The sequence below is a fragment of the Pipistrellus kuhlii genome, unplaced genomic scaffold, assembly GCF_014108245.1.
Source record: "Pipistrellus kuhlii isolate mPipKuh1 unplaced genomic scaffold, mPipKuh1.p scaffold_m20_p_11, whole genome shotgun sequence".
Classification (NCBI taxonomy): Eukaryota; Metazoa; Chordata; class Mammalia; order Chiroptera; family Vespertilionidae; genus Pipistrellus; species Pipistrellus kuhlii.
Genome location: NW_023425416.1, coordinates 1,883,454 through 1,898,624, shown reverse-complemented (window position 1 = coordinate 1,898,624; position 15,171 = coordinate 1,883,454). Strand labels below are relative to the sequence as shown.

General features: G+C 45.6%; 1 protein-coding gene across 9 annotated transcripts in view; it reads left to right on the top strand.

The window, feature by feature from the left end:
* MITF (melanocyte inducing transcription factor) overlaps nt 1-15,171 on the top strand; it is a 216,539-nt gene that overhangs the window by 180,977 nt on the left and 20,391 nt on the right. For 6 of the 9 annotated variants that reach the window (XM_036430555.2, XM_036430553.2, XM_036430554.2 and 3 more), the window contains 3 exons: nt 6,837-7,064; nt 7,997-8,080; nt 10,696-10,791. In XM_036430555.2, the coding sequence (XP_036286448.1) occupies nt 6,837-7,064; nt 7,997-8,080; nt 10,696-10,791 (408 nt within the window). The remainder of the gene's footprint in view (nt 1-6,836; nt 7,065-7,996; nt 8,081-10,695; nt 10,792-15,171) is intronic. The other 3 variants (XM_036430560.2, XM_036430559.2, XM_036430558.2) reach the window with 2 other exon arrangements.

Genomic DNA, 15,171 nt, shown 5'->3' with positions numbered 1-15,171 from the left:
GGTGTGGCTGGCCTGAAAACCGCCACAGACCCCTTGCCCAGGCCATCCCACACCCCAAGGGAACCCTCACCCTAATCCAGGACACCCTTCAGGGCAAGCCAGCTGGCCCCCACCCATGCACCTAATAAAAGAGTAATATGCAAATTGACCATCACTCCAACACACAAGATGGCTGCTCCCATGTGGACACAAGTTGGCCACCACAAGATGGCCAGTAGGGGAGGGCAATTGGGAGGGACCAGGCCTGCAAGGGATGGCAGTTGGGGTGATCAAGCCTGAAGGGGAGGGCAATTAGGGGTGACCAGGCTGACAGAGGAGGGAAGTTGGGGGAAAACAGGCTGGCAGGGTAGCAGTTAGACATCAATCAGCCTGGCATTGGAGTGGTTAGGGGTGATCAGGCTGGCAGGCAGAAGCAGTTAGGGGCAATCGGGAAGGCAGGCAGGCAAGCAGTTGGGAGCCAACAGTCCTGGAATGTGAGAGGGATGTCTGACTGCCTGTTTAGGCCCAATCCCACTGTGGGGGGGGGGGGGGGGGGAGACAGTTGGGTGAGATCCTGGTGGGATTTGGCCTAAATGGGCAGTCAGACATCCTCAAGGGGTCCCAAATTGGAGAGGGTGCAGGCAGGGCTGAAGACACCATCACCCCCTCCCCCCAATGCACGAATTTTATGCACTGAGCCTCTAGTTATTATATAGGACTAGAAGTCTGGTGCATGAAATTCGGGGTGGGGGGGTTCTGCACCCTATTCAATCTGGGGCCTGATTGATCCTAAACCAGCAGTCAGATATCTGTCTCACAATCCAGGACCACTGGCTCCTAACTGCTCACCTGCCTGATTGCACCTAACTGCCCCCCCAACCCCCACTGGCCTTGTCACCCAAACTGCCCCCCTTTGCAGGCATAGTTACCCCTAACTGCTCCCCCTGCTGGCCTGTTCATCTCCCAACTGCCCCTCCCCACAGGTCTGGTAGCCCATTAGTGGCCCCCCTGCCAACCTGGTCGCCCTTACTGTACACCCTGCCTGTGTGGCTGTTCCTAACTGCCCCTCTGCCAACCAGGTCACTCATCACTGCCCCCCACCCCCACCCCGGTCTGGTTGCCCCTCACTAATCCCCCTGCTGGCCTGGTCACCCCACTAAGCCTGCTGCTTGGTCATTTGGTCATCCCTCACTAACTCCTCTGCCATCCTAGTCTCCCCATTTTTTTTAGAATGGTGATTGCATAATTGACCTCTATAAACTGTCGTTTAGAATCTAAACTTTAGATTTATGAGAAGAATGGTGGTGTGTTGGTGACAGTGGGTAGCAATTTGTTGAATTATAATTACTTTAATTTTCTTTAAATTTAATGAGCAAAAGAACACATTCTCTGTCTAAACATAAAATGAGAAATTGAAATACTTTTTTGACTTGTTAAAAAAATAAAATCAATTATAAACTAAAGGGATTATGTGATTTTCACTCAATTTTATTTATAATATTCTGGTTTATAAATAGTACAGGGAATAGAACAGTGGACATCAGATGGGGATATTTTTTCCTCCAGTGAACTATTTTTTTAGCCAAGACAGTAGTGTCTGCTGCACTGTCTCATACGAGTGTGCTAGGATGTCTTCAGAATGAAACTGATGGCAAATGACCTGTCAGTGTCACCTGGGAAGTGACAGAGTTCAACTGGGACAGTTAGAAGGTGATCCATTTCAGTTCTCTTACTATCAGCTCAACTTCTGAATGAAGAAAGGAAAGAGGGCTGCGGAGAGGAGTTGCCAGTGGAGAGGAATACCACTGGAGGCAAACGTGGCCACCCCGAAGCTGTCCTACTCCGGCCCGTCATGAGGAGGCAGGTTCTTAGGAAAGGGAACAGTGCTGGGAAATTAAATAGAAGGCGGCAGGCAGAGAGGAAGACCAATGGTGAGGCAGGCTGACCCAGAGAGAATCACAGGCCTGAGTCTGCAGGAGCTGGGCAGGCTGTTGAGGACAGGGCACTGTGGATGTCCCTCATTCATAGGGTCACCAGGGGTCACTGCTGAGTCAAGGGTATGCAGCACAACACAGTAACAAGGAAGAAAAGTTTCAAGGCTTTGTGTTTGCTTGTTTGTTTGTTTGTTTTTTTGCACTTTATCCAGATAGTGATCATTCTTTATGTGAAATAAAAATTTTGTCAATAAAATATGATGTTTTGATAGGGTATAAAGTTTTCTAGCTTTATTTTGTGGTTTGTGCTTCAAGTTTTCGCTGTTCTAATTTCTCAACTTGAATAGTTGGTTTGAAGCCAAAAAAGAATGCAGAAATGATTAAGAAATTGTGCAGATGTTTAATGCCACATATATTTTCATTTGCATGCTCATTTGCTGGCTATTTAAAATTAATGAAGGAAAAGTCACTAATTTAAAAGCTATGGTTTAGGAGTCTTGAAGACAGAAAATTATATTTATATGTCTTTTAAAATAGAGGACTATAGACCCTCACAGACATGCGACGAGGAAGTTAATGCAGGCTTCCTGCCTTCCTCCGGCATCTCTGGAAGGTGATTGGCAGCCTCTGTGCCCCTTGCTTCCTCACTCAGGCGTGAATGGCAGGCAGGCTGGCGGGTGAGAATCCTAGAGTACAGCTGGGCCAGGTCAGGGCCTGCAGGGATCTTACCAGCTCAAAGCTATCCTCTCTAATAAAAGAGTAATATGCAAATTTACCATCACTCCAAGACACAAGATGGACACCTCCATGTGGTCAAAGATGGCTTCCCCATGTGGACACAAGATGGCTGGCAGGGGAGGACAGTTGTGGGCAGTTGTGGGTGACCAGGCCAGCAAGGGAAGGCAGTAGGGGGACCAGGACTGCAGGGGAAGGAAGTTGGGGGGGTGGGGGAAAGGCTTTCAAGGGAGAGCAGTTTAGGGGGACCAAGCTGCAGGGGAGGGCAGTTTGGGGGGCTAGGCCTGCAGGTAAGGGCACTTGTGGGGGACTAGGCCTGCATGGGAGGGCAGTTGTGGGCGATTAGGCCAGCAGGGAGGGCAGTTAGGGGTCACCAGGCCAGCAGGGGAGGGCAGTTACAGGTAATCGGGCTGGCTAGGGAGCAGTTAGGCTTGATCAGGCTGACAGTGGAGTGGTTAGGGGGTGATCAGGCTGGCAGGAAGAAGCAGTTAGGGGCAATTAGGTGAGCAGTTGGGAACCAGCAGTCTTGGATTGTGAGAGGGATGTCTGACTGCCCATTTAGGTCCTATCCTACTGGGCAGGGGGCAGTTAGGTGCGATCCTGGTAGGATCGGGATTAAATGGGCAGTCAGACATCCCTCAAGGGGTCCCAAATTGAAGAGGGTGCAGGCTGGGCTGAGGGACTCCCTTCCTCCCCGTCCCTCCCACCTGCCGTGCATGTATTTTGTGTACCGGGCCTCTAGTCTTCATAATAATACCAATTTGTTAGTTTCCTTTTTTCCTTCTCATCTCACGAGTATGCAGAATAGTTTTATAAATGCTACAGGATGTGTTAAAATGTCATTATTCTCATGTTCAGTGGAGTATGTGCTAGTGTATATTCTTATGTTTTAAAAACTTCTCATTTTTTCTAATATGCTATATATTGATAGGTGTAATCCACAGAAACACAACAAACTTAAAGAGTTAAAGGGTGCTGTGACATACACAGTTTGAGAACAGCTGTTTCAGGTAGTCTTCAGAAGCATGGTTTAATTTAAAGCCAGAAATACTGTGTGGTGGGTTCTGTTAGCACCTCCTGGAGCACCTAGAAAAGGAAGGCCTACAAAGGGTGCTGATTCCTGGAAGATCACATAAGTTGTAAGTTGCAAAGGCAGAATTCAACCCCAGTTCTAGAACTCTTACTACCTATTCTGCTGACTGCAGCCAGGCGGCCGCCTCTCAGAGAAACAGCAGGTTTTGACACTAAGTTCTCAGAAGAGGGACTAACTTTTCATAACTGGGGTCATCCCCAGGGAACATGGATATGAGGGTGTCCTCATGTGGGGAGCAGAGACCACATTCTAGTCACTTGTGAGCTGAGTTTGATTTGTACAATCAAACAATCGGGTGTCATTTTCTTAATCTGGGAAATGTCACTCAAAAAAGTTGAGACTTCCAGCTACATTGAAGAAGTGGAAGATCTAGCTCTACTGGCTGCTATTCCCAGGCCACCAGTCAGCCGTTTCTTTTAGGTGAAGTGCGCATCCCTTAGTTTGCCACAGACCTCACCACTCCCTATTATTGCCCCATAGTTCATGAACCTCCGTTAGGTTTCCTGACCCAGGTGTTTGGATGGAATGGCTGGAGATGATATATCTACTGCGTAGTGTTTATAGCCAGTCTGTTCTCAACTTAACTGAAACCTACAAAGGCACTGACATCCCGCTCCGGTCACCCCACCGCAAATGTAGTGCAGACCTCACTGGCAAAGCTAAATGGAGACCACGTGGCCTCTCTCCTCACTAAAGCACAAAGTTCTGATTCAGTAAAGAATGAGGATCTGCCAGTGAATTGCCATTTATTTTTAAATGTGCAGCCTTTTCTTTTCTAAGTGTAATAGTGAGATAAGCACTTTGCACTCACTGGCCTCATTTGTGTTTATTTTAGTAATGTCTGTTGTCCTCATTATTCCCGGGTCCAGGCGCTTCCTGAAACTTGGAGTGTCTCTGAACCTCTGGTGCTCATCAGATCAGTGGTCTGAAACCACCGGAGACCGTAATCTAAAGGGCTTCATTACCCTGCCATGTGGACATTTCAAATTTTTATGCTTAAAATAGCTCCCAATTCACCAGTGAATATTAATCTTATCATAGTTTTAGGTGTATATTTGTTAGCCTTTTTCTTCCTTTGCTTCATTCCAGACCATAAGTTTCATAAAGTTGGCAACCATCTCTTTGTTCACAATGTAAATTCAATGCCTTGCACAGTGTTTAGCATATAGTAACAGTGAGTAATAGAATGAATAAATGAGTAAATGTATAAATGCATCAGTTGTGTATATGATAACTCTTGTTCTCCTTTAGCCCCAGAATTGTATTGAAAGATCTTTCGTAAATTTTCATGCTTTCTAATTTGAGGGTTAAATCAGGGAGATGTTCCACTTAAATATACTTGCACATAAAGGTACATTCAGAGTGTGTGTGTGTGTGTGTGTGTGCAAGTGCACACGTTCTGTTGTATTCAGGAGTGCTCCCCTCTTCCTAATGTGAGGTCTGGAGGGAGCTTACACATCTGTCCAGCTGGGGTAGGTGCACTGAAGACCAGATGAGAGGTGAGGCTGACGGGCCTGCAGGTTCGGCACAGACGCCTGCACACTGGAAGGATCATGGTCCTGCAGTCAGAGTGGCGGCTGCTTAGCCTTCAGGAAGCCTCATGTGTAGCAGCAGCTTCCAGGCAGAGTGCTCTCCGAAGGGACAGAGCTCTGACCTTCGGCTGGAAGAGAAACGCCATTGTCTGTTAATCCTACTGGAACTAAAGATGAATAGTGAAGCGGCCTTGATCTGACACTGAGTTTGACTTTGATAGCTCGTCACTTTAAAAGGTTCTTTTATATTTATGAAAAAAAGCATGACGTCAAGTCAGGGGGGACATTTATATCAATATTTAAGACCAAGTTGTAGTGCTTCCAGAAAAAATAACAACAACCCTTGTGTGAACGGGCTTTTACATGCATAACTAATTAGCTTAGGTTATTATAAGCAGGCTGCTGTGGCAGTTTCCAGCGGTGCCTCGGGACACCTTGTGTAGTGCCTTCTCTATGCCAGTCAGTCTCCGATCGGAACTGCAGGGAGTAGAGGGAGCGAATAGCCTACCGTTTCTCGTTGGAGTGGGCCACCCAAAGCGTTGTTATGCTGGAAATGCTAGAATATAATCACTATCAGGTGAGCTTTATTCTTCCTATTCCGTCTCTGAGATATAATGCAATGTATTGAGTAATTTGCTTTTTCACATTATTGCAATAGACACTACTTTCAAGAAGTGTAACTGTTGAAATAATTATAGTTTGGTGCTATTTACCTTAAGAAGTAATTCAATTTTACTTTTAAATTAGGTAAATATTAGCAGGCTTTCCCCCCAGAGCTTGGCTGTGCTTAGCTCGTAAGAGTAAATTATGTTTGTCAAGGAAAAATGACTGAGTATCACTGATTTTTTTAAAAACATTTTTAATTCTGTATTAATGTTTATGAGAAATAAGAAAGGAGGAGAAATATTCTGGTAACTTAATACTCATGTATTTAAAAACACAGATAAGTGTTAGTGCTTTGTAAGAAGCTGCTTAATGGGCATTTGCTTTTTCGGTTGAGTTCACGATCTTAATTAGGATATTGACTGATTGTGTCCAATGAAAGTGAAGGATTTAATCCACGACACCTGCTTTAATCATCAGAACGTTTTTATTTTCAGTAACCATTTTTCAGGTGTTTCTTATGGAATTAAAAAACACACACAAAACAAAACAAGAAGCTGTTCTGTTTGCCAGGGAAAGTGAAATAAGTTGAGTTATGCTATGCTCCTTCTTCTAGACTATTGTTTTGACCTTAATAAATCCGTTCAGGTGTACTGGGGAAATTTTTGCCCTACAGTTAGTTTCATATTTTTAGTTCTACTTGAGAAGAAGGGCCGGTTTACAGAGATATACCCTCATTCCCCAGGAAACCAGACAGGCAAAGTGGGAGCCCAAGTCCTCAGAGTGAGGCTCTGGACTTCAGTGATATGAGAACCCATGAGCACAGTGCCTGGTATGCACCCGGGACTGGTCTTGATTCTGTTGGTGGACTGGCACGCCTCACATCTGTGCCTGAAACCAGAGCTGTCTGAACTCACCAATAACAGTGCTGTCTTCTCTTCCCTCCGCGGCTATGTTCAGGTGCAGACCCACCTGGAAAACCCCACCAAGTACCACATACAGCAAGCCCAAAGGCAGCAGGTAAAGCAGTACCTTTCTACCACTTTAGCAAATAAACATGCCAACCAAGTCCTGAGCTTGCCATGTCCAAACCAGCCTGGCGATCATGTCATGCCACCAGTGCCGGGGAGCAGCGCACCCAACAGCCCCATGGCTATGCTCACACTTAACTCCAACTGTGAAAAAGAGGTAATTCATGTCTCTTCCCTCTCCTGTTTTCTTACACTAAATGACTGTCTGTTGGATATTGTTCCTGCACTTGACTGTGGACTATGGTCTATCTGCGTGGCTCCATTCACGGGCCTTGTCCCAGATTGCCCAGCGCCCAGCCCTTCGCAGCCTCTCTGGGTTTTGGGCGATGGTGCATGTGGAGACCTGGCCATTTTCTGCCAGTTTCCACTGCCTCTGCTCAGGGTTCTCTTCTCTTCAATGCCTTTCCATTTACAAAGCAGTGAAAGTGCAGTGAGAGAGGAGAGGGAAGGTGGAAAAGGAAAAGCAAAAATAGACAAGGTGTGGGACAGGCGGTTTGAAGTTCCGCTTGTATTTCTCCCTGAGTGGAAAAAATAGTACAGAATGTGTGTGGATGGATTTGAATAATGCAGCCCATGAGAATCTAACAGAAAGGCAAGTGTTTAATTGCTGGGTAAATTCAGTTTATCATAAAAGCTGCTGCCCATCCAACCTGCTTTTGTAAAGGCTAATTGGAGACAAGACTCAGACACACCTGCCACTAATTGTGGCCGCAGAATCTGGTGCATGGAAATCCGAGAAGAGAGTTGTGATTTAAGTCTGTCATTTCCAGATTACGAGGTGCTGAGCCTCATTTTAATGGAGTTTCGGTGTACTCCAAGGTGACTTTTCAGAAGTTTGCTTGATTTTAATTTCTAAAGGCACCAAGTCTTTACCCCCTGCCCAAACAAACTGTCCTATTTCTCTGTCCATATTTGTCATCTAACAGGCTGATTTGATGCAAGTTTCATTATTTCATTTCTTGCTCAGATTCACCTTTGTTCGAAAATGTAGTTCATCTTGTTGCTGCACAATCAGCCTCATGTGAACATGTGGTTGAAGGGTCATTTGCAAACCCAAGTCAAGGGCTGATTTCGCTTGTGTTTTTGCAGGGATTTTATAAGTTTGAAGAACAAAACAGGGCGGAGAGTGAATGCCCAACAATGAACACACACTCCCGAGCATCCTGCATGCAGGTACTGAGGGGCTTGGGGCCCAGGATGGAACACTTGGGAATGAGGATCGGAATTTGTGGCTAATCACACCATCCTGATGTTTAAGACCCCCCCACCCTTTGATTTTTGTATTTGTTTTGTTTATTTATGTATTTATATAGTATGCCTTTTATTTCAGTTTGAACTCATACCACTCCTACTCACTCCATTATATTCCATTTTGTTTCACAACTCAGGGCATTCACACATGCTCTTATATTTTGCCAAGACTCCTCTCTCTGGATTGTACTGGGTCCTTACTTATCCTTCAAGACACCCCGGCACGTCCATGTGTCTGGATGCCCCCTGACCGCAGATGTAACACTTCACCTCGCAGGCGGTCACTTCTCTAGTTTCTCCTCCTGTTGGGCTGCGCTACAGGATACTAACAAGGGTTACTGCGCGTGGCCAAGGGAGTAGGGAATATGCTGTGGTCCAAAAAGAGAGAATTTTGTATAAATAAATACAATTAAGCAGGTTTTTGTTTGTTTTTTCTCTAGGGATAGTGAGAGCCTTTTCAGTTCTCATGTTCACTGCGAATTTTGCTTATTCAGATAGTCTATCAGAGTAGACTATCTCATATACACTATTTCCCATTTTTACACAGTACTGAGTATCCCATGGGACTCAGATATCCAGTAATTGTCGTTAGTGAAAACCGTTCAGCTATTTTACTTATGATGAGAGGTGCCCTAGAGCTCTCAGCTTCATGAGGTCAGAGTCCGTACACTTTGTAAAGTGAATTTTCCTTTAATCCCTTTACTGATTTAGTTTTAAAGATAAAAAGCTATAAATAGAGCCGTTTTCTCCACAGTGTCTCAAGATTAAATAGTTACTAAGAGATTAGACTTAAAATGCATTTTCCCTAAGTTGCTTTAAGCAATTAAATAGTGCGTATAATACATAAAGTTCAGTAAACAAGGTTAAAATGCTATAATTCATTTAGATACCATCATATGTGCACATTATGCAAATGTGTAGTTTAGCAGTTTTGATAGGCTATTATCAGTAATAGGTTCATATGTTATATATTGTTTTGTAAAATGGAATCTCATGGAGCATATATTCTGAAACTATTAATTTAATATTTCATGGATATTTTCCCAAGTAATTAAAGGTTCTATGACAGTCTACTTAATGGGTATATAAATTATGCTACATTCACTTATTGATATAGTTATATATTTAAAATGTATGTCTAGATGTATAAGAGAAAGCAAAATAAGCCACAAAATTTATTGCTTTTTGTATATTTTTCGTTATCAGCTTGCATTACTTTTTTCATAAAAGAAAAAAATTATTTAAAACATTTTATCACACCAGGTCCTCTAATTTTTATAGTAAAAAGAAAATAAAAATTTACAAAGGAAGGTTTTTTTAAGTCCCTTGGTCCATTTGCCTGTTCACTAGCATAATTAGAAAATTATCTCTTAAAAACAAAGCTGGTATACCTACAGGTGGAACTTAATAAAGTATGCTGGCAGTTATTCAAAACTGACTTGCAGTCACTCTTCTCAGGCCCTGTGAGCACTTTGCATGATTTATTCTGAAACCTTATAAGAATCCAGCAAGGCAGTGAGCATTATGAACCCATTTTACAGACAGGCCCACTGAAGCATTAAGGATTGGGGGCTTTGCATCCAGTACAGAAAGAGGGAGAACAAAAGTTCCAACAAGTCCCATGATATTGGAGCTTGTCCTCTTTAATTGGAAGCGTCAAAAAAAAAAAAAAAAAGAAGAAGACCCACAGGACCATGTCTCTGAATCTTGAGATTTCGTCATGTGCTTACGAAGGACTCTTAAGATCCAGGCCTTGTGGCGTGCCCATGCGCGCACACACACACAGACACACAGACACAACCAGCCCATGTACATAAGGTGTTTGCTGGTGGAGAAATGTTTTCGCAGACTCGTCTTCCAGTAGCTGCGATATGCACATAATCACTGCTGTTTACTGTCACGGTGGTGGTTTGACACTTTAGGAATAAAATTGTCCCGTGGGATGTCAGCTTCAGGGCTGTGATGATAACCCCGTCCTGGGGGAGTCCCCGGGGAGCACAGGGCACAGGGCACCTGCACCAGGAGAAACTTACTTTACAAGTCACTGTGAGGTCAGAGCAGGCTACCAGGGCCCTCGAGCCGTGCCCCACACCCTGACGGGAGCGAAGGGCTGGACTGCCCCATATTCTCCCTCCTCCAAGGAGGGCCCCAGAAGTGAAATACCACCGCAGATGAGAGCCTGGTTTCTATTTGGGATGCTGAGCCTTGCATGAGTGACTTAGGGGTAGTTGCTTCTCGTTTATCCTGCTTGGAAACAGCTGTAATAACAGCACTGTCCCTGTGTGGGCTCCTGCAGCAGCTAAAATCTCTGAGCGCAGTGCCGTGCCCGCTCGTCACGCACACAGCGCTGGTGGGTGCCATCCCCGCCACCTGTGTGTGCTAACGGCCTCAGTCATGCTCACATTTTGGGAGAAAGGACAGTTCTGAGAATCTAACTAAAGAGCATCATTGCTTTGGATCAGAAAAGAGTTGGATCTCTTTTTGGATTGCTTTGCCTGGTTTTGCTTACATCTCTCCCATTGCCCTTTTTCCTGCAGATGGATGATGTTATCGATGACATCATTAGCCTAGAGTCAAGTTACAATGAAGAAATCCTGAGCTTGATGGATCCTGCCTTGCAAATGGCAAACACGGTATTGATGACTTTTCTTTAAGGAAAACCTTAAGCTGTTTTCAGTGTTCGCTTCCTTTCCCAGAACTTTTAGTTTATCTTTGGAAGTGATTCATCAAGAAATGTATAATAATAAAACAGAATTATCTCAGGATCACAAAGAAGTGACTTGGACATCAAACGTTCAGTTTACAAAACTCCACTTTCCCTAGAGGCCAGGTCCACTTTCAGCAGGACAGGCCTTCCTGTCCCCCGGCGTCCTCCTCCCGCTGGGCACCGCTGCCCGGCCGCTGGCTTCGCCAGCAGGGCTCTGACCGGAGGATAGTGCAGTCTGACAGGCAGCGTCCTGCTGTTCACAGGTGACGGGGGACAGTCAGGTTACCGTCAGCAGCAAAATTTATTCCTGTTTTAGTGAATTTTTAAAAAGTAGAATATTTGCCCTTAGGTGTCACTGCCCCCTATAATTTGGAGCGCTGCCTGTATTGTTTACTGTATTTCACTCCTTACATGTGTGTCTTATGTTACTCTTCTGCCAGTCTCTTGCAGGTATTTTTGTCCTCGCAGTCATTCTATGAGTTCTGTTGGTCAGGTGGGGTTTAGCGTTGCTGCCGTCATAGGGTGAGGGAGTGTGGTGTGGCTGTCAGCTCCTCAGGAGTTTTTGTGTGCCCAGCCAGGCCTGTCGCTTTCTATGAGAGCAATGCCATGCGCTATCGTAGTCGTTAATGACTGCTGTGTAAACGCGGACTTGCACAGGGGTGCAGGGAAGCCCTTGGTTGCGGGGCGCAGTTTAAAATTTGCGTGATGAAAAAGCTCTGGAGATGTTTCACAGCAATGTGAATATACTTAACACCACTGAACTGTACGCTTAAAAACGGTTAAGATGGTATATTTTATATGATTTTTTTTACTGCAATAGAATAATTTTTACAAACTAAATTCCTGTAATAAGTTCTCTTGGCCAGGAAGCATGATAACCTATAAAAATTTCCACCTACATTGCTAGTAAGCTCAATGTTTAGAGTTAGCATTTTCTTTTCCATCAAGTTCAGTCACCTGATGCCTGGAAGAGTGAGGACACTCCTTGCAACCTCAGGCCTCTTCTAGGATCTTTAGTTTTCTCAACTCCTTCCCATTTAAAGTCACTCCCTGGTTTTGAAAGAACTATTGATAAATATCCTGCCATCTTGACAGATGTGTCCATGCAAACACACCGTCCTCTCTGAGCCCTTGGTTGGCTTCCGTGGACCCTTCCCTTTCCAGCTTTGTGCCCCTGTGAGGCAGACCACACCTGTCGGCAGGCAAAAGCTCAGGTGAGCTTGCCCTCGGGAATTTATAAATGCACCCCAAGCCAGGGGTATATTTCTAGTGTTTTCCATGCCCGGCCGCATCCATCAGCCTGCCCCAGTCATCTCAAAAGAACGTGGTGGTGGGTGAGGTGGCCTCTTTGCCCCTGGTGTGTGGCGGACAGCTGGCCCCATTCAGGACAACTGTAGAATCGATAAAATTTAAAAATCATCATCGCTTTTCTTTTCCTCCAAGGGTGAGGGCATCTGAGCCACCCTTCTCTGCACTGACCTTCTCTTGCATGTCCTGTGTCCCCAGCCGGAAAGCTGCTTGGCGCCTCCAGGGAAGGAGTGCCCTCCTCTCAGGGAAGCAGCGATGCACAGCGGCCAGGAGCCGGAGATTCCCAGCAGGCCTGGCTTCCAGTCCGGGGTGGCCTTGCAGTTACTTAGTTCCCTGAAGCCCTGCACTTCCCCTCTGTCAGATGGGGCTGATAATGGTCTCTCCCTCACATGGTCATCCAAGAAAGCAGTTAGCATCAACACAAGTTGTACTCACATATTTAATTATTAAGTGTAATTTATTACACTGTAAAATAATTGTGATAGTATTTTATTCCGGCGCTATTTATTGAGCACCTGACTGTGTCCAGCTGCACGTTAGAATAGCCTCATACTTAGTAACCCAGATGTCCTCACCGGGAGTCTCTGGGAATCCCAGACAGGGCCGCAGCTCACCTCACGGAGGACTCGGCCCTGACAGTACCTCTGGAGACAGTTGTCATGACCCATTCTTCTCTGCTTTAGCCTAAACCCATGTGTCTCCTCAGTCTGTCATTCCCTCGTTGTCTGAATGCTCTTGCAGTGAAGGAAGGCTGGATTAGCATTCACTAAATGCCGAATAACCAGCCCGCGCTGGGTGAGGCCTCAGCAGGCCAGGGGCTACTCCTCTGAGAACAGGGCATCAGGAGCGGGAAGGCTGTCTCAGCAGTTTCCAGATGGGACCCCCACCCCGACCCCCTGGGCAAAGTTTAAGTGATTCCCTGCCTCACTTTTCTAGTCCAGAAAATGGGGATAAAAACAGCATCTAAACATTAGAATTAAGAATGCATCTACAAAACAGCATTTGAACAGTCCTGGCCCTGATATGCCCTCACTAAATGTTAGTTAAGCCTTTATTTTTGATAAATTTGGTTATCAAAATTAAATAACAAAGCTACTACAACTTACTAACATTTTAATTTTTTCCACAGTGAAGCTTAAACAATGTTTTTCATGTTAGGCATTTCCCCCTTTTATTTGATTCTTTGAAATCTTTGTTTCAAGTTATTTAAAAAAAAAAAAAATAAGTGGAAGGAACACAGAGAGGAAACTGTCCTTAGGGGATTGGAGTCTAGAAACCACTCTTCTGAGAGCACAAGGGCCTCTTGTGGCATCAGAAACAAAGAATAGAAGTCCCAGTTTGCTTGTGCGAACAGTGCCCAACTGATTCTCAGAGGAAGGGACCATCCAGAGGGAGATATTTTACAATGATCATTTACTTGAAAAAGTAATCATTTTTGGTGGATCAGAAAATTGAACAACTCGATCCAGACCAAGTTTGGGGTCACACCCCCAGTGAGTCCACCTTCTTGTGTGCCAGGGGCTGTGCTCCCACTGTCCATGTCATTGGTGGGCCGGAGGGAGGTCTGGTCTTCCAGGCGGAGGTGCTGGTAAAGTCCAGCAGACACCGCTCCCTGGAGGAGGAGATGCCTCTGCTTGCTTAGCTCCAAAGGTGTGGTTTTGACCTGATGTTGATGTTCACTGTGTTTATGAGGGGTTTTTCTAATCCAGAAGGGGAACCACAGCATCACGACTAGGAGACTGACTTTCAGTTAGAAAGCCGTACCATTGTAATCAGCCATCCTTATTGTAGCTTCAGCGAATCACAGCCATTAATACAAAGAGCAGACGCCACCCTTTAGGGCAGGCCCCTTGGCCGTGGCACTGTTAACATGTGAGTGGGTAATCCTGGGCGTGGGCCGCGCTGTGCACCTCACAGTGTGTAGCAGCACCCTGGCCTCCGCCCATAGGTGTCAGTAGCACCCCTCCCAGTTGTGACAGCCAACAATGTCTTTGACGTTGACACGTGTTCCTTGGAGGGAAAATCACTGGTTTGAGATACTGAGTGAGCATCTCAGCCCCACAGACTCTGATTCCTGTGTTAATGGTGCTGCAGGCTGACAAATGAACATGGTGCACGGTTTCCTATATCAAAGCAAATCATGCCCAAAGCAGGTTTGAACTGGTCTCTGACTCCCTAGCCCAGGTGTAGAGTCGCCACATTATTACTTTGTGAGTTTGACTATCCGTACTCTGAATTGTTCTGGGCTTTGAATTGTTCAGATCCAGTTGGAAATTAATTGAACACTGCAGCTTCTCACTAACATCAGCAGGTTGAAACTGCCCTCCCCCACTACTGCCAAGAATGCGGAACATGGGCCTCCTATCATGCAGGCAGCTAGAACTGTGGCTTTTCTCCCTTCAAAATCAGTAATATAACACACAAGAGCCTGCCTAGTTCTGTGCCTGGGCCAGTCTAGCCCCCACAGAATGCAGCTTTCCCCAGCAAAACGTGCTGCTGGGCTCTGTGTTGCCAACTCCTAATCGTGAGGATAGGATAGGGAAGGACGCTGAAGCAGATGGAGGCTTCTGCGCTGCTTTTCTAACTGGAAGGAACGCTGTCTGACTAGGTGGGTAATGTGAGGCATCTCTGAAGATTGGAGGTCCTCTCCTCCAGGAGTCACCGCCAGTCCATGCCACTCCAGCCTCCAGTCTCCCCTGTCTGGCTCTATCTCCCCACCCGCTGGCCAGTTTACTTGCTTTTCCATCCCTTGTCCCCTCTGCCTCTGTGGCTCTCTCGTCCTGTTTTCTACCCCACACTCCTTGTGTCTGTCTCTGTCTTGTTCCCAGTTTTTTATTCTTTCACCTTCTGTCTCTCTTTCTGTGATTCTGCACTTAAATCTGTGTACACAGACCATCGTCCTTTAGAAAATGGTTAGGAAATATGTCCTTGTCCTGGGGAAGCTGTCAGTTAGGTGTCTCCAGATGCATCGGTGACAGGATTTTAAAATTCCTAACAA